General features: G+C 36.1%; 3 protein-coding genes, 1 non-coding gene and 1 pseudogene across 5 annotated transcripts; 3 read left to right on the top strand and 2 right to left on the bottom strand.

Annotated features, from left to right (window-relative positions):
- LOC104788483 lies at positions 311-4,011 on the top strand (annotated as a pseudogene).
- Positions 7,270-9,085, bottom strand: LOC104788482. Its single transcript, XM_010514248.2, has 2 exons — positions 8,151-9,085; positions 7,270-7,660 (listed from the first exon to the last, which is right to left on the bottom strand). The coding sequence occupies exons 1-2, from the start codon at positions 8,859-8,861 to the stop codon at positions 7,499-7,501; spliced, it is 873 nt and encodes a 290-aa protein (XP_010512550.1). The 5' UTR covers positions 8,862-9,085; the 3' UTR covers positions 7,270-7,498.
- On the top strand, positions 10,175-14,052 carry LOC104788481 (dynamin-related protein 1B). The gene is made up of 14 exons (XM_010514247.2): positions 10,175-10,412; positions 10,710-10,773; positions 10,870-10,974; positions 11,117-11,221; positions 11,400-11,450; positions 11,548-11,609; positions 11,725-11,815; positions 12,095-12,159; positions 12,291-12,485; positions 12,563-12,682; positions 12,784-12,854; positions 12,931-13,207; positions 13,293-13,661; positions 13,752-14,052. Exons 1-14 carry the CDS (start codon positions 10,284-10,286, stop codon positions 13,878-13,880), a joined length of 1,833 nt encoding a protein of 610 aa, XP_010512549.1. The 5' UTR covers positions 10,175-10,283; the 3' UTR covers positions 13,881-14,052.
- TRNAA-CGC lies at positions 14,169-14,241 on the bottom strand. The gene has a single exon. It is a non-coding gene; the product is annotated as a tRNA-Ala (tRNA).
- Positions 14,873-16,767, top strand: LOC104788479 (cytochrome b561 and DOMON domain-containing protein At3g61750-like). 2 transcript variants are annotated; one of them, XM_010514246.2, is made up of 4 exons: positions 14,873-15,314; positions 15,406-15,805; positions 15,973-16,262; positions 16,349-16,767. In XM_010514246.2, exons 1-4 carry the CDS (start codon positions 15,108-15,110, stop codon positions 16,649-16,651), a joined length of 1,200 nt encoding a protein of 399 aa, XP_010512548.1. In that variant the 5' UTR covers positions 14,873-15,107; the 3' UTR covers positions 16,652-16,767. The 2 variants fall into 2 exon arrangements, with proteins under 2 accessions (XP_010512548.1, XP_010512547.1); XM_010514245.2 differs by having other exon boundaries at positions 14,876-15,314; positions 15,970-16,262.

Below are 17,681 nucleotides of genomic sequence, written 5' to 3'. Positions count from 1 at the left end.
TGTATATATAAGGAAAAAGAGATAAATTAGATTAATGTTTGCAAATGATTTTAAGCAAAAGATTAAGTGCACAAAACAGACACATAAGACTACCGAATTAGTTATAATTAGAGTTTTGGTCGAGCATGATGTTAGAGGTGTTACTAGCAGAATTGGTATTCTTTGCGTTGAATAAGGTGAGACTTCGCTGGGTCGATTCTTGGCGTATTCGTTTTGAAAGGTTACGATCGTATTTTCTTTTGTTTACGAAACGACGACGTTTCACACTTGTTCTTTAAACCCAGTGAGCTCTATCCCCCCAATCAATTCAATGGAGGTTCTAAACTCTGCTAATCCTAATACTAGTAATGGGGATTTCTTCAACTTCTCGTCTAATTCGAACAGAAGGAGGAGACTCACTAACAAGAGAAACCAGCATCGCTTCAACTTGCCCATCTCCAAATTTCAGTACTCAATTCTCCGAGTCTCGGCTCGTTTCGGAGAGACCTCGAGGCGACGCAATTCTCTGAGGAAGAAGATCATCGGTGATGAGAATTGGCGTTCGACTCCAAACCCCACAGGTACGAAACCTCCAAACGAAAGCCATAAGGTTGATGAAAACGAGGTCTTGAGTAGAACAAGATTAGGAGTAGGTCTCCAGGATTTGGAATCAGTTAGTTCTACTTCTAGGGTTCTTCTATATGCCAAGAAATTAGCTGAACAAATGGAGAATGGGGAAACTGTGATCCTTAAAGATACTTCTCTTGTCAAGTTCGTTTCTTCTTCTTCTTCAGAGGAAGAGTTTCGTTTCGTTAGCTCAATCCAAAACGCTATTCTTCGTCTTGACTTAGTTCCAAAGTTGCCGGCTATTGGCAGAGCTGTTTTGTGTGGTTACATTGGACTCTGGTTGCTGAAGACGGTGCTTGTGTTTAAAAAGAAGAGTCATGAGGTTGATGAGTGTACAGAGTTGGAGAAGGAGATGATGAGGAGAAAGATGAAAGCTTGGAAGGAAAAGGAAAGGGTGGAGAAGAAAGGTGCTACTGTGGAAGTTTTATACAAGGGTTTGGAAAAGCCGTCATTGGTTTCGTTTGAGAAGCCTAAGTTTGATCGGAAAGAACTTATGAGTAGCATATCTAAAGTAAAGGGTGCAGACAAGAAATTGGAACTCTTGAATTCTTTTCAGGTTGAGAGTGGTGAATCCTTGGACTTTGATAGTAATAAGATCCATGAAATCAAAGCAATGGCTAGACGGGCGCGGGAGATAGAAGCTGGCATACAACTTAATCAAAAGGAGAAGTGCGATGCGAACAAAGCAATGGACGACGATGATGAAGGTTTGACACACAGTGAAGGTGATGATGATGATAAAGATGAGAGCTTGGGGACTTCGACTGAAAGTGAAAACATTGAACTTTCTGGTTTTGCTGTTCCAATGGTGAATGGGGCTTTGATAGGTTCTGATTTTCCGAATCATCAAATGGCAGCATCTGACGCAGAAAAGTTGAGTACTGTGGTACCACTAGTTCCTACCAATGGAGTCATCCAATCTCCTGATGTTGTTTCTAAGGACAAGTTAAGTATGAAGAAGAATAGCACTGGTCGTAAGCTACGGGTCATACGGTCTGTAAAAGAGGCTAAAGAGTTCCTGTCAAGAAGAAGTGGTGAGAAAGAGCTTCCTCAGGAACTGTCTCAGACGATAGCCCAAGACAGTGTTGAAATATTCTCAAAGCAGAGCGATGAAGAGCGTGGTAAGGCTAGAAAACACGAATTGGTTGACAATAATAAAATCCTTGGTGCAGCTGTCAATGGAGACTTGAGATCTGCACTTGAGTCTACTTCTTCTGAACCGTTGGGGAAGGATGTTGATTCTCAACCCCTAAAGAATGATTACCAAAGACTCTCAGAACCTGGGAATGAAGATAAGGTATCGAGCAAGCAAAGAGATTTTATAAACGAAATAGAAGAGTGCAAAACAAGTTTTTCCAAATCAGCCAAAAGTTCTTCTGGTGGTACTGAACATATAGAGAAGGAAGAACCATCAGAGAAGGGGAATTGGATAGAAAAAAACTACCATGAATTTAAGCCAGTTGTTGAAAAAATGAGAGCAGGATTTAGGGATAATTATATGGCTGCAAGAGAGGGTGAAACTCAGGAGCCAGGTACGATTGCTGAAATTGCAGAACTTTACCGCAGTGAGTATAATGATGAGCTTGAGTGGATGAAGGACGAAAAGCTAAGAGACATTGTCTTCCTTGTTCGAGATAATGAGCTGGCTGGTAGGGATCCGTTTCACCTGATTGATGCTGAAGACAAAGCTATGTTTTTGCAAGGCTTGGAGAGGAAAGTTGAGAAAGAAAATGAGAAACTGTCTCATCTGCATCAGTGGATTCATTCAAACGTTGAAAACCTGGACTACGGAGTAGGTAATCTTTTCTACAACTTTGATTGAGACTAAGTTTTTTCAATATCTCACATTCACAAGTCAAAGTATATCTCAGTTATCTCCCTTCTTCTAATTATTACTATTCAGATGGCATCAGTGTGTATGATCCACCAGAAAAAATCATACCGAGATGGAAAGGGCCTACTCTTGATAAGAACCCCGAGTTTCTCAATAACTATCATGAACAGCGCGAAGCATTGTTTTCTGGAAAAGCTGCATCTGTATCTCCTGTGAAATTAGAAGAACAGAGCTCTCATCAGGAATTATCAGAGTCTGCTTCCTCTGAGAACACTCTCACCCCTTCATCTGAAATTACCTCAAGCCAGCCAAAGATTGTTGTAGAAGGAAGCGATGGATCTGTTAGACCTGGGAAAAAATCAGGAAAAGAGTATTGGCAGCACACGAAGAAATGGTCACGTGGGTTCCTCGAGTTGTACAATGCAGAGACTGATCCAGAAGTGAAAGCTGTTATGAGAGACATGGGGAAAGACTTGGACCGGTGGATTACGGAAGACGAAATCAAAGACGCAGCTGATATAATGGAAAAGCTGCCAGAGAGGAACAAGAAGTTCATGGAAAAGAAACTGAACAAACTCAAGAGAGAGATGGAGTTGTTTGGTCCTCAAGCTGTTGTGAGCAAATACCGCGAGTATGGAGAAGACAAGGAAGAAGATTATCTATGGTGGTTGGACCTTCCGCATGTACTGGTATGTTTTGTTGCTAAACATTTGAGTTTTGACATTGGAGAAACTGAAAAGTCCTTGAAAAACTAATTGTCTTTTCGTGTTTCAGTGCCTTGAGTTGTACACAGTTGATGCCAATGGAGAGCAGCAAGTAGGGTTCTACACATTGGAGATGGCAACAGATCTCGAGTTAGAACCCAAACCACATCACGTGATTGCTTTCGAGAACGCTGCGGACTGTCGGAACCTCTGTTACATTATTCAAGCTCATTTGGATATGCTACGAAGTGGAAACGTTTTCATTGTTCCGCGCCCGCCAAAGGTAAGGAAGTGGAAACTACCTTACCTCTCTGTACTTGTAATTTATTAAAGTTGTTGTTCTCTCTAACATATATAATATGTATACAGGATGCATTTAGAGAAGCCAAGGCGAACGGGTTTGGTGTAACGGTTATTAGGAAAGGAGAATTGAAGTTGAATATAGACGAGCCACTAGAAGAAGTAGAGGAAGAGATATGTGAGATAGGAAGCAAGATGTACCATGACAAAATCATGGGAGATCGATCTGTGGATATAAGCTCGTTGATGAAAGGTGTCTTCAACCTCAAGACAAAAAAGAAGAAAACGATCCAAGCGGGCTCTTGAAGATTCTAACAAGAAAAGTAGCTGAGGCACCAAGCCACACAGCAAAGGGTCTAGCAACAGAAGAGAGTTTGTAGGCAAACTTAAAAATGAATTAAGGCCATGTTCGTTAAGTCTGCATGAGCGCAAGCTACTGAGCCACTTCGAATGAAAGATAGTGGAAAAAAGATTCTTGAATAATGAAAATTAGATAACGCATAATTTAATCAAATATTGTATTTGTAAGCTTTTCCTTTAAACATGGCCTAAAATGATTCTAACTCAGTGATGGGATGTCAACTTATTAGTGGAGGCAAACCAACTTTGCTACTGATATTTCACTGACTTACATGCAACAAAACTTAATTTACTATTTTTAGATAGCGATGACAGCTTATACAAATAACTCAAAACAACTAATAAACAAAATTAAATAAAGATGATAGGAGAATTTTATTTTAAATTTTGACAAGATTTTTTAAAATATTTATATTATTAATTATTAATATATGGCATGTAAGTTAAAACATGACTTAATTGCATCAAATATATTGTCGTCAAAAGAAAATTTGATTTCTTTAATTTATTTAAACTCATACTCAGAGTTTTTAAAATTTGACGTACCCCGAAAAAAATAAAATAATAACATGTTAATTTATGTTATTTTTTCAAAAAATTAATGACAAAATGTATAATGAAAATATACATATTTTATTTGTCAAAATAATATGAAAGTATTTTCATTGTTCTATTTCTTAATATACTGTATAATGACATTGTAAAAAAAACCTTGAAAACAAATGGCATTCCATTGTCGTATCCAAAAAATCAAATAATAGATTTAAAAATAACATCAAATAATAATTGTTTGCACAAATTTGTTTTACTGATACAATGTTATTAGTGATGATTAGTACTTTAATTATATAATATACTCCTCTGTAGCATTTTAAATGATCACTACAAAAAAAAAGTGTTCCGCATCACTTATTTATATATTTGCATCAATTATTACAAATGATGTTAGTTTTACATCAATTAATATAAACCAGTGTTCGAAAAAGCGGTCTAGGCGGTCGCCTAGGCGCCGTCTAGGCGCTAGGCGCTCAACCGACGCCTAGACGACCGCCTAAACCGCCTAAAATCACATATATTTCGATTTAATATATTTATCTAATTTTTAATTATATATAATTAAAATTTAAAGTTTTACATTCATATACATAATTACAAATCTTTATATGTTGTTGATATCAATTAAAAACTACATTTTTTCCTAAGTTTTGTTTATGGTTTATTACTTTTATTTATCTAACATATATTTTTGTCTACAATATTACATATATAATGTTCTACGTTGAAAACGCCTAAACCGCCTAGCCTCCGATTAAGCGTTCTAGGCGCTAGGCGTTGGGTCACCGCCCAATTACCGCCTAGCGTTTTCTTGAACATTGATATAAACAATGTTAATATTTGTTACGATTTTAGATGCTACACAGTTGTAGCATTTGTTTATAATTGATGTTAAAATTGCTCCCTTGTAAGTAATTGATGCTAATATTAGTTAGATTTTTTATAAATAAATATTATTTGTAAATTTGCTAGCATCATTTCTTAAGTGATGTAAAATTTCTATCATTTGGAAAATTGATGCTAATATTTGTTTTGTATGTTTTTCTGTTAAGTGATGCAAATTACAATAAATTAGTATCAATTTAAATTAATTGATGCCAATTAATTAGGTATGGCATCACTCATTGTAATTGATGCTGAATTAAATATATTGTATCGGTTATAAAAAAGTGAGAAAATTTGTGATTAGTGTTTTTATTGATTAGTCTTTGGAATTAGTGAAAAATTTGTGAAATCTTTTGCTTTTAATCAAAAATTGTTGCGTATGAATGCAATGCGCATCTTTAACTTACTTTTGATTCCATACGCAAATTTTAAAATATTTTAAAAGAGCTGTAGCAGCATACTTGAACTCTGTATGATTGGAACAAACATCACATTGTAGCCTTGGAACCTGCTATGGTTGATTACATCAGCGAAATCTCCATCACCTGAAATTACAACCATATTGGCTGGTGATGGGTTTTGGTGGATCCAATCCTATATTCTCGAGAGAAGTATGAAGTCGGTTGCTTGCTTTTTACCTAGAAAAGTCCAAGCAAATAAACAATTATAAATGTTTGTTCAGTAAATATTAAAAAGATAAATCACTAGTAAATATCAAAAAAGATAAATCGCTAATAAATATTTTTTACCTTTGAATTGTTAACATGAAAATACTAATTTAACAAAGACTATTAAAAATGGTTTTCTCATAATTGATTTTATAAATTTTATTGCATTTTATAGACTTTCAAAATATGCATATTAACCATATTAATAATTTTCAAAATAGTTTTTAAAAATGGTTTTCTCATAATTGATTTTATAAATTTTATTGCATTTTATAGACTTTCAAAATATGCATATTAACCATATTAATAATTTTCAAAATAGTTTTTAAAAATGGTTTTCTCATAATTGGGATCACTCATTGTAATTGATGCTAAATTAAATATTTTGTATCGGTTATAAATAAGTGAGAAAATTTCTGATTAGTGTTTTTATTGATTAGTCTTTGGAATTAGTGAAAAATTTGTGAAAGCTTTTGCTTTTAATCAAAAACTGTTGCGTATGAATGCAATGTGTATCTTTTTATTTTAAGTTACTTTTGATTCTAAGTATTGTAAGACTGTTGTCGAACGTTTGCACTGATTTGGGTATATCTCAAGGAACTGGTCACTAAAGCACAACCATTATTTTGTTGCTCGAAATTGAAAGATAGGGTTTCGATTATTAACAGCCGGCGTTACAGAATCATTTGGTTCAATTTCGAGCAACAATAATGTGTGACAGGATTGTCGGTACTAGTATACTACTCTCACCTCTATCTTACTGTATTATGCAATTTGGTTTTAATTCCCTCCGGTTTAATGTCTTGTTGGCCGGTTAAGTAATTTAGGTTTTTACTTCATCTCTTTATATATAAGTATGCAAGGCTACGGCCAAACACAAGACCAATGAATAATAATAACAAAACCTTCTTCAATCTATATTCTATCTATCATCATAAACATCATCCACCATTGAATCTTTGTTCTCAGAGATGATCTCGGTGAACCTCTGGATTGAATATCTATCTTTTGAAGATTGGCATACTAGAGAGTATTGGGGATTGATTGTGGCGTATGTTTTAAACTAGAAATCGTAGTAACGCTTAAAACACTAACGTACCCCACAAGAGAAGAACAACTAGGATAGATTGTTAAATTGGGGCGTAATTACTAGTCCTCAGAATCAGAGTATCCGTGTCCTCGTCGATAGCCAACTGATAGGCTTGACCAAAGCCATACTTTACTAGTCTGCTTACAGCATCAAGATTCAAGTAGCTGTTTTGATTGCAAATAGCGAGAAGCCATTGGGAGTATTTCAACTGTATAAAACTTGTAACAAACGAACCGATGGATAGATTAACTAAAAGAAGAAACTTGGTTGGTTTAGAAGTTATCAATGTATTTTTTGGAGATTACAAAAACTCAAAAAAGTGTCAGAAAGAAGAATCACGAGTTTTTCTCTATTGCTGAACAAAACATATAAATACAACCACAGGTCTTAAGCCAAAATCATATACTCAAAGCATGAGTTTTTTCTGCTAATGCGAACTTGAACCAAATGAAAAAAACCAACCAGAAAACTTATAAGTAAAGAGTTAACGAGATCTTTAGGCTGAGACGAGATAACCTTGGCAACAAAAGCAAGCAATCACCACACCAACTAATGCTCCAGCAAGAACCTGCGAAGGAGTGTGACCGAGCAATTCCTTAAGCTTTCTTTGACTGATGGGATGTCCTTCGAACAAGTCCCTAATGATCAAGTTGAGAACCTGACATAAACAAAGACAACATTGTCATCTTACCTCACAAAAACAAACAAAATTGACACTTGGTATAAAATTCTCTTTCGAAAAACTCTTCATTCACTGAAATGTTGTCAAGATCACTGCTATCATCAACATGTGCCTAATATCCATAATCCCATTTCTTTAGTCCTTAACAATGCAAAACCATCTATAAGAAGAATTCTCTATAACCCTTCTGTAACAGACATGAACTTTAGCCTAAATCTCCAATAGTTCCATATCTAGTGATAACACAACCTCAAGTAAACCAGCATTTACATAAGCCATACACAAGCACTTCAAGAACCTAATATACTATCAGACAATCAAAACTCAACCATGAAAATAAAGAGGGTTGAGCTGAATCCATCACAGTGATACATCAAATGTCCTCACATAGAAATCTAGTCAAAAACTTGTACAACAGAGAAGACCAAAGTCAAACTCAGACAAAACTTGAGAATGGTATGTTTACCTCAGCTTGCATACCGGCATGGCGTCTAACACCGATAGCATCATACATCACAATCAAGCTAAAACCTAAACAAACAGGAAACAACGAATCCGCTACTCCATGGCAAAGCGCCACAGAGGTCGTCAAAGCCATACAAAGAGCAGAGTGAGACGAAGGCATCCCACCAGAAGCATAGAGTAAACGATAATCCCATTTCCTCTCAATGAAGAAATTGATAACCATTTTACTCGACTGCGCAAAGAACCACGCGAACACAGCAGAAACGAAGGTCGGATTGGACGAGAGCGTCGCAACGAAAGGGCTAATCTTGATCTTAGCGGAAGCCGTAACGCTCAAAAGGGCAATCCCTAAACCACCGTTGTGCTTCAAATCCCCGACGAAGTCCTCTGATGAAAACGCCGCCGTTTCGTCTCTGTAAGCTCGAAAACGAGACATCCATAGCCTGGATTGAGAAGAGACCAAACCCTTTATTGTTCGAACGATTGGGCGCAATACACAAAATGGGTTTAGCTTCTTGATACGACGATTGCAATCTGGTTTCGGATTCGATGATTTACAGCAAAATAAGGATAAGGTGTTGTTGTTGTTGGAAGCTTCGAACTTTTGGATAGAAGTTAGACGAGAAGGATAATGAGATATGGTTTTAGAGAAACAAACGAAGGAAGGATTTGATGTAGTTAGAGACTCCATGATGCTGCTAGTCTCCGACATACAGAGAGAGAGATTAGAAGAAGAAGAAGGAACACAAGTGTGTCTGTGTGGAGACTTGGCGAAGAAAGATTGGAGATTTCTTCAAACCAAGTGGGCCTAATCTCTCTCCATAATCTTAAAACTCTTTTAGCAAAAAGGGATTAGTTTAGCTAATTTGATTAAAAAACACTCTTTTTTTGGTAATTAACATAGAAATTGTGTGGTGGTAGAGAAAACCTAGAGACATTGTTTTCGTAAATTATAGTAACGGAAAATACCATTCGAGTATCGTGACTACTCGAGAACATTAAAAAAGAATATACTGTCTTTAATCATTAATAATTATGGGCCGCTCAGTGTTATATTGGGCCTTGGCCCTTGCTGTATAATGTTTGGATCTCTTTCCCATGATTTCTGTGATGAATTTTTTTGAATCGGTGATTCTTTAGAAGATCTTAGGCATTCCAAATTCTTTTGTTGATTTGATCCAAATTCATGATGAAGTTAGTATTGTACACGAGACCGATGTGAACTTTTTTACCCCTTTTAATTCAATTTAGTGAGATCTTTTTGGATTTTTTTTTTTTTTTTATCAAAAATTGTTGTGTATGAATGCAATGTGTGTAACCAATCCAATAATTTTTTTTTTTTTACTAATTATTATAATTTATACTATTCAACCGCTACAATGTTACCAACCAAACTAAATATTCAATCGTTCTCTTTAATCACACTATCTTTTCTCTCCGCTATCTTTAACCGTTTTTTCACATTTTCTATAACCGCTCGTAATTTTCTAACCGTCTTGTTTAAACATAGTCACCAATCAGACCTTTTATACATAAAGGTGTTCTTATCTTTGTTTGTAGTTTCTCCGATGACAAAGGACTACCATGGTGGACTTGAACCGATCTCCCATGGTAATTAGATTTCTCTCTACCTCCCTGTGAATTATAACTTCACAAAAAAACTCAAGTTAAACCATCACATTTTTTTTTTGTAAAACTGTGAATTTCATTAAAATGAAACGTTTGCAAATAATTTACGGTGACTTAGAAACTTGAGGCCATCCCTTGCCAAAAAAAAATTAAAAACAAGAGAGGGTCTAACTTTAACGGACAATGAGTAGATCAACTAGTACAAGATAGAACAAAAATATGAAGAAAATCAAATAAATAAATAACCAAATACAACCTCCATTTTGTGCATAGCTTGTTCAATAGAAGTTATGTATATAAGGTTTGACTATTCAACGGGGGTATTTTGGGTATTTTCAATTTTTGGCTTATATATATTTATGAGGAAAAAAAATAATATTCAACGGTCTTCTCGCGGTTATACAACTTCTGGCGTTCGCTTCTCCTCCTCGTACGGACCCCGCCGGAGACCAAATATCGCCGGAAGATTGATTCCAACGTTGATTAATCGGAGCTGATTTTCGTTATGGAGAGTTTGATTGCGCTTGTGAACAAGATACAGAGAGCTTGTACGGCTCTTGGAGATCACGGCGAAGGAAGCTCCCTCCCAACTCTCTGGGACTCATTGCCTGCAATCGCCGTCGTCGGTGGTCAGGTTTGGATCTCTTTCCCATTGATTCCTGTGATGAATTCTTGAATCGGTGATTCTTTAGATCTTAGACATTGTCTCCTCGGTTCCGTATCTGATCTCGTTTGGGGTTATCCTCTGATATCTTCCCCTTGAATGAATCGTTGAATGATTTGATTTGATTTGATCCAAATTCATGATCTGAGACCGATGTGAATTTGTTGCCCCTTTTAGTTTTCAATTTAGTTTGCTTTTTAATCAAAAACGGTTGCGTATGTGATGCAATGTGTGTAACCAATCCAATTGATTTGATGGGAATTGTAGAGTTCTGGAAAGTCTTCAGTGCTAGAGAGCGTTGTAGGAAAAGACTTTCTACCTCGTGGAGCTGGTAAGCTTGTTTAGATGAACAGATCAAAAATATATATTGATTCATCTCATGATATACTCTAGTTACTTAGAACAACAAACAATGTCTTCAATGTAGGGATTGTTACACGTAGACCTCTTGTCCTGCAGCTTCACAGAATTGATGAAGGCAAAGAGTATGCTGAGTTTATGCATCTTCCTAAGAAGAAGTTCTCCGATTTTGGTATATTTCTTGTTTGAGAAAAGATGCTCTTTATTTTTCCTGTGACTGTTTGCAGTATCCTATTTGTTATTTACGTGCACACATTCTTCTCATCTGGCTTTCTTAAGTTTGAGATATCTATTTCTTTTTTCTTGGTATGTAGCTGCTGTGAGGCAGGAGATCTCGGACGAGACAGATCGTGAAACTGGTCGCAGCAGCAAAGTGATATCTACAGTTCCAATTCATCTCAGTATCTTCTCTCCCAATGGTAAGAGAAGCAATTCTACTTCCTACATTTGCATCCAACAAAGTAATTAAACATGCTTTAGGAGTCCCAGATCTTGTACACAGGGTCTGAAATCCTTCCAAATTTATGTTTTTCTACCATCTTTCCCATTTATCTTCCACTCCCATACTTAACAATTTTGTTTCTTTAATGTTTGTAGTTGTGAATTTGACACTTGTCGATCTTCCTGGGCTGACAAAGGTAGCTGTTGGTAAGTGAGCCAGTCTTTGTTTTCTCATGATATCCCACAACCCAAGTCCTCTTTATTGACAAACATTAATGAAAAATTCGTGCCATTGATGTTGTAGATGGTCAGCCTGAAAGCATTGTTCAAGACATCGAGAACATGGTCAGATCGTTTATTGAGAAGGTAACTATTATTTGTGTGTAGCAGAATACAACTGTAGAAGAATGATGCTTTTCTATTCTCTAAGGGTTGTGTGTTCAAGCAAAGTAACAAAGATTGATCATTCATTTTTTGACAGCCCAACTGCATCATTCTAGCTATTTCCCCTGCAAATCAGGATCTTGCTACATCTGATGCCATTAAGATCTCTCGTGAAGTTGATCCAAAAGGTGCTGGATTCTTCCCTCTTTATATTTTGATACAAATGCTTTCTGAATTCACTTCGAGTTCTTTTTTTCTGTGGTTATAAGCGACTAGGACATAGTAAATATGGTTTAAGTTCTATGGAGCTTTGTATATATGATTGAGTTGCGTGGTCGGTGCCTAGTGGTAATCTTATTATGAAATTATCTATAGTAAACGAAGACGATGATCCTTGCAACTAATATACCTTGAAATTAATTTGAATTGATTAATTTATGTTGCTTCGTTGCACTTGTTGTTCTCAGGAGACAGGACTTTTGGAGTTTTAACTAAAATTGATCTCATGGACCAAGGCACTAATGCTGTTGATGTAAGTTTGTATTCACACAACAATTTATCTCAGAGTGCAATATGAAAAAGACACAACAAAGATTAAATATGAGAATCTCAGAGTAAATATTTAACAGTCCCTAAGTGTTTCTATATGTTTGGAGATTTCAGATACTTGAAGGAAGGGGATACAAATTAAGATATCCTTGGGTTGGAGTTGTAAACCGGTCTCAAGCTGACATTAATAAAAGTGTTGATATGATTGCTGCTCGTCGGCGTGAACGTGATTACTTCCAGTCTAGCTCAGAATACAGACATTTAACTGAGAGAATGGGTTCAGAGTATTTAGGAAAAATGCTCTCTAAGGTATATAACTGCTGTATATGAAGCTTTTAACATAAAAGATTTGGTAGTTTCTCTAAAACTAGCTATACCTTTTTCAGCATTTGGAAGTTGTTATCAAGTCGAGAATCCCAGGACTTCAGTCTCTTATCACAAAGACTATCTCCGAGTTAGAGACAGAGCTAAGCCGTCTTGGGAAGCCTGTAGCAGCTGATGCTGGTGTAAGGATCTTATATCTTTAGGACTTTTTTGCCTTTCATTCTACTGAATCTTCTCTCATTTCAAATCCCTCCTTCGTTAATACTCACTCTCTTGAATGCAGGGAAAACTTTATATGATCATGGAAATTTGCCGCGCCTTTGATCAAACTTTTAAAGAACATCTCGATGGCACGTAAGTCACCCGCATGTTTCTGGATTGTTTCTAATGAAATTTTCTGGCTTTATGATTACCACTAACAACCTCACAGGCGCTCAGGTGGTGAAAAGATAAATTCTGTGTTCGACAATCAATTCCCAGCTGCCATCAAAAGGCTGCAATTCGACAAACATCTCTCCATGGACAATGTAAGGAAGCTGATCACTGAAGCTGATGGATATCAACCGCATCTCATAGCTCCTGAACAAGGATATCGCCGTCTCATAGAATCATGCTTAGTCTCCATTAGAGGCCCTGCTGAAGCAGCTGTCGATGCGGTTCATTCTATTCTCAAGGATCTTATCCACAAATCCATCGGCGAAACATCTGTAAGAATATCTCTCTCAGGTCTCAACAGAGTTCAAAATGATAATCACTTTTGACCCATGATTATCTGTTTCATCATCACAACAGGAACTGAAACAATATCCAACGCTTAGAGTGGAAGTATCAGGTGCAGCCGTGGATTCATTGGATCGAATGAGAGATGAAAGCAGGAAAGCAACTCTGTTACTAGTGGACATGGAGTCTGGTTACTTGACTGTCGAGTTCTTCAGGAAACTCCCACAAGATTCTGAAAAAGGTGGGAATCCGACACATTCGATTTTTGACAGATACAACGATGCTTATCTCCGAAGAATCGGTTCAAACGTGTTGTCTTACGTGAACATGGTCTGCGCTGGGTTGAGAAACTCCATACCGAAATCCATTGTTTACTGTCAAGTCCGTGAAGCAAAACGAAGCCTTCTTGACTTCTTCTTCACCGAACTTGGCCAGAAAGAGGTAAACAATAACCATTATCCTCAACCTATATGAGCAAACTGACTATTAACATATGAGTAAGAATGTTAAAATGGTTTGGTGTTGAAATAGATGAGCAAATTGTCGAAATTGTTGGATGAGGATCCTGCGGTTCAGCAGCGAAGAACTTCAATTGCAAAGAGGCTGGAGTTGTATAGAAGTGCTCAGACGGATATTGAAGCAGTTGCTTGGTCCAAGTAGAGAGGCCTCTTCAGTCTTCACACTCCATTTTTTTTTGTTTCTTTAGGATACGTTTCCTTCTTCATTTTTTTTCATTTGTCTTTTTATTTTTTGTTCGAATTGACATTGATTCTGAATAAGTTTTGTAAGAGGATATAACTGGGACAGGAATATGATTGATCAAATTATTATTACAAAATTAAATAGCATTCATGTGAAGCTCTCTCCTGTTTCAATCAACCGCGATATAACTAGACAAGGAAGAATTATGAATTATGAGGCGGTCAAAAAAACAAAACACAAAAACTGTGGAGATGCGGGGAATCGAACCCCGTGCCTCTCGCATGCGAAGCGAGCGCTCTACCATATGAGCTACATCCCCATATTGTCTTATGTTCCGGTATAACTAAACATATATCTATACTGACTCTGTTCCGTTACTGAATATGTTTAAATTCTTTTGCATGTGAAAAAAGGTAACTTGTCACCAAAAATAAATGAATTTTGTTTGTGTGATTGGTACTCATTGAAGCTGTAAAGGTTCGTACCACAATAATGAAAGTTTTAAAAAATTAAAGTAAAGAAAGAACTTGGGGTTAATTGGTGACTTTGTTTCTAAGTTCTGTTCCAATATCCCATGAAAAGAAAAGAAGAAAAGATGATGTTGATGAGCGTGGCACCATCCTGACCAAATATACCTAATGAGTAATGATTCAGACTAAGACTAGTCCACTTCCCACTTGTTCCAGTTTACGACCCCACTCTCTCTCTCTCTCTCTCCAATCTCTGTCTTCTTCTTTTTCCCCTCAAATAAGCAAAGTTAAAAATAAAAAAACTCCAGATTTTTAAACAATAGTTTCATATAATTTCTCAACCTCAAATAGCAATTGACAATTGTTTTAACTGACAAAAAGCAATTATTTCATCGCATCTCTTGGTGTATTTTTATATTTTTTTTGTCGGTTCACGTGTCGGTTTTAGTGACAGAGGGGACATAAATTGTCCGATACTTAACCAGTGAAACATCAACTCCAGTATCTTTCTCAAAATCCTATCGAAGAGAGCTAAGCTGATTTAAAAACAATTTGATGATTATGATTGATCGCCATCTTCAACCACTTTCACCACCAAACTCTCAATCACTCTTCTTCTTCTTCTTCTTCTTCAAGCAACCAACACCAAAACACACCCTCCACATCGTACCTCACTCCACGTTTGCTCCTCTTCACCTCTGCTTCGATTCCTACCATGAGACCTTTCGTAGGGCTTTACATCCTCTGTCTCCTTATCAGCCAAGATCTACCCTTTCTAGCTGCAGATGACGTCAATGCCATAAACGACTCTACTCAGAATCTCTGTTTTGCTAGTCGATTATCTGATTTTCTCCCACCACCGTACAGCAACATCTCCGATAACATGCCATGTACTCCTCTTTGGAACACGTTCGTCTTACGGGTAAACATTACTATAACACATTTTGTTTTTTACTTTCTTTGCTTTTTAAACCAATCCATGATTTTGGTTTTCCAATGTCTCTGTTTTGCAGTACTCAGAAAGCAGAGACAATGTGATGACGATCATAGTATCAGCTTTATACACAACCGGATGGGTTGGGATAGGATTCTCGAAAGATGGAAGAATGGTTGGATCAAGCGCGATGATCGGGTGGATTTCGAAAAAGGGTCACGCCAAAATCAAACAATACTATCTCCAAGGAACGGAGAGAGACCAAGTTGTGCCGGATCAAGGAGAATTGCAACTACAAAAAGTGCCTCCTGTGGTGGCTCTTCACGGAGCAATGATTTATTTAGCTTTTCAGGTGAAGTTCGTCGTTAGAGTTCCTCGTAGAGCCGTCATTCTAGCGTTTAGCACCGCTTATCCTTCCAAGCTAGGCCGTTTGACTAAGCACGATGATAAAACTACAGTCATCGTCGATTTCTCCAAAGGTATCTATATCAACATGACTTGCAAAACACTAAAATGTTGTGACACTAATGTTTTACGTGCAAGCTTTTATAACATTAAAGTCCATAATACTAGTTTAGGCAAGTTAAAACACAGGGGACGATCCAATACTTAGTGTCTTGTTGTGTGTTCTTGGTCTATGCAGCAGCGAGTGGAGCAAGCTCTATAACGACGACGACTTCTACGGAGAAGACAAAACATGGAGTAATGGCGATACTCGGATGGGGTTTTTTGCTTCCCGTAGGGGCAATCTTGGCGAGATATCTTAGACATAAAGACCCTCTTTGGTACTATCTTCATATCTGTTTACAATTCACGGGGTTTATCTTCGGTTTAGCCGCTGTTATTCTTGGGATTCAGCTTTACAATAGGATCCATCCGAATATACCTGCACATCGAGGCATTGGGATCTTTCTTCTAGTCCTTAGCATTCTTCAGGTTTGAGAAGTCTCTTGAGTTTAAGAGTCCAAATAAGGGTTTTGTAAGTTTTGGCTGAAACATATTATGGGATTCTGTTTTTGTAGGTTTTGGCTTTCTTTGCACGGCCACAGAAAGAGACAAAGTTGAGGAGATATTGGAATTGGTATCATCATTGGATTGGGAGAATCTCTCTCTTTTTTGGAGCAGTGAACATTGTTCTTGGGATCCGAATGGCGAATAACGGAGGAGGAGATGGATGGAAAATTGGATATGGATTTGTGTTGTCATTGACGTTACTTGCTTTTGTTGTTCTTGAAATATTAAGGATCCGTGGCTCCATTGGTTCTCCATCTTCTCACACCTCTCCCTCTTTTGAGGCACATCCAAGTTCTTCTACTAGTGTCTGATTCAATATCATCTGTTTTTGTCATTGATTTGTTTCTTGTACATATATAAAGGCACTTTTTTTTTTTTTGTTCTTATTATTTTCTTGGCTAAAGTCATTGCATTTTATAGTCGATAAGTGATTTTTGTTTTTGTTTTTTGTTTCTTTTTGGATCTTAATTTGTTCTCATTTAAGATGTAAGTTGAGTTCTGAAGGTTGTTTGTTCCTGAAAAGTGAAAAACATAGTATTATTCTTTATTTTCTTGAATAACATTATGAAAGACCCTAAACGATTAACAGAAGTATTGCCCATTTTAGTTCAAATGCAAATTTAGTATCCACTTCAATTTATATTATTAATCATAATTGTATACAGTACTAAATTTTTGTGTGGAATACAAATATTTTTTATTTATTCTGACACACAAAAAATGTTATATTTCATTTTTTTCCTATGAGATGATTTTTTTTCTTTCTTTTATAACATTCAGAATCGAAACCATTGGCACACTATAACTTTATCAAATATCGAAATTGAAAACAAAGACTACACGGATTTGAAATTTCAACTTGCAGTATCGTGTAAAAGATGAGATACTTTGATTATGAATCTCACATGTAGGTTTATAAACCCAATTAATAAAAGGAAAAAAAAAAACTTAATTTTTAAAAAACAACCTAAATTAATTACTAAACTAGGATCAACATTTTTTAAAAAAATTATAATATAATAATTAAAATTATTATTTTTTTAAGTTATTTTGTTTGAGATAATATTTATTTAAAATTGTTATGTAAATCTATTAGTCTATTTGAATACTAATTATTTTAGAATATTATAGTATTTTATTTTTGATGTATTATTACAGTTTTATATTGTTTGTTGTTATATTTGCATCATTATTATGTGAAATATAAAATAGTAATTTTAATATTATAATTGTGAGTAAATAAAAATTATTAATTTATTATTTATATAAATTTAGTTTTACCAACCTGCCAATGTGGAAATTAAAACACACATTTCATACAATGAATAATATATCTTCGTT

Source organism: Camelina sativa, chromosome 5, assembly GCF_000633955.1.
Source record: "Camelina sativa cultivar DH55 chromosome 5, Cs, whole genome shotgun sequence".
NCBI lineage: Eukaryota > Viridiplantae > Streptophyta > Magnoliopsida > Brassicales > Brassicaceae > Camelina > Camelina sativa.
Note: the sequence above shows the minus strand (reverse complement) of the source record. Positions and strands in the feature narration are given on the sequence as shown.

Bases quoted from the DNA above. Each gene is read 5' to 3' on its own strand.
- LOC104788481 (XM_010514247.2), top strand. From the start codon at position 10,284: ATGGAGAGTTTGATTGCGCTTGTGAACAAGATACAGAGAGCTTGTACG. The intron at 10,774-10,869 runs GTAAGCTTGTTT...TCTTCAATGTAG, and splicing joins CTTTCTACCTCGTGGAGCTG to GGATTGTTACACGTAGACCT. The intron at 12,855-12,930 runs GTAAGTCACCCG...ACAACCTCACAG, and splicing joins AAAGAACATCTCGATGGCAC to GCGCTCAGGTGGTGAAAAGA.
- LOC104788479 (XM_010514245.2), top strand. From the start codon at position 15,108: ATGAGACCTTTCGTAGGGCTTTACATCCTCTGTCTCCTTATCAGCCAA. The intron at 15,806-15,969 runs GTATCTATATCA...TGGTCTATGCAG, and splicing joins CATCGTCGATTTCTCCAAAG to CAGCGAGTGGAGCAAGCTCT. The intron at 16,263-16,348 runs GTTTGAGAAGTC...CTGTTTTTGTAG, and splicing joins TAGTCCTTAGCATTCTTCAG to GTTTTGGCTTTCTTTGCACG.
- LOC104788482 (XM_010514248.2), bottom strand. From the start codon at position 8,861: ATGTCGGAGACTAGCAGCATCATGGAGTCTCTAACTACATCAAATCCT. The intron at 7,661-8,150 runs GTAAACATACCA...TGTTTATGTCAG, and splicing joins ATGCCGGTATGCAAGCTGAG to GTTCTCAACTTGATCATTAG.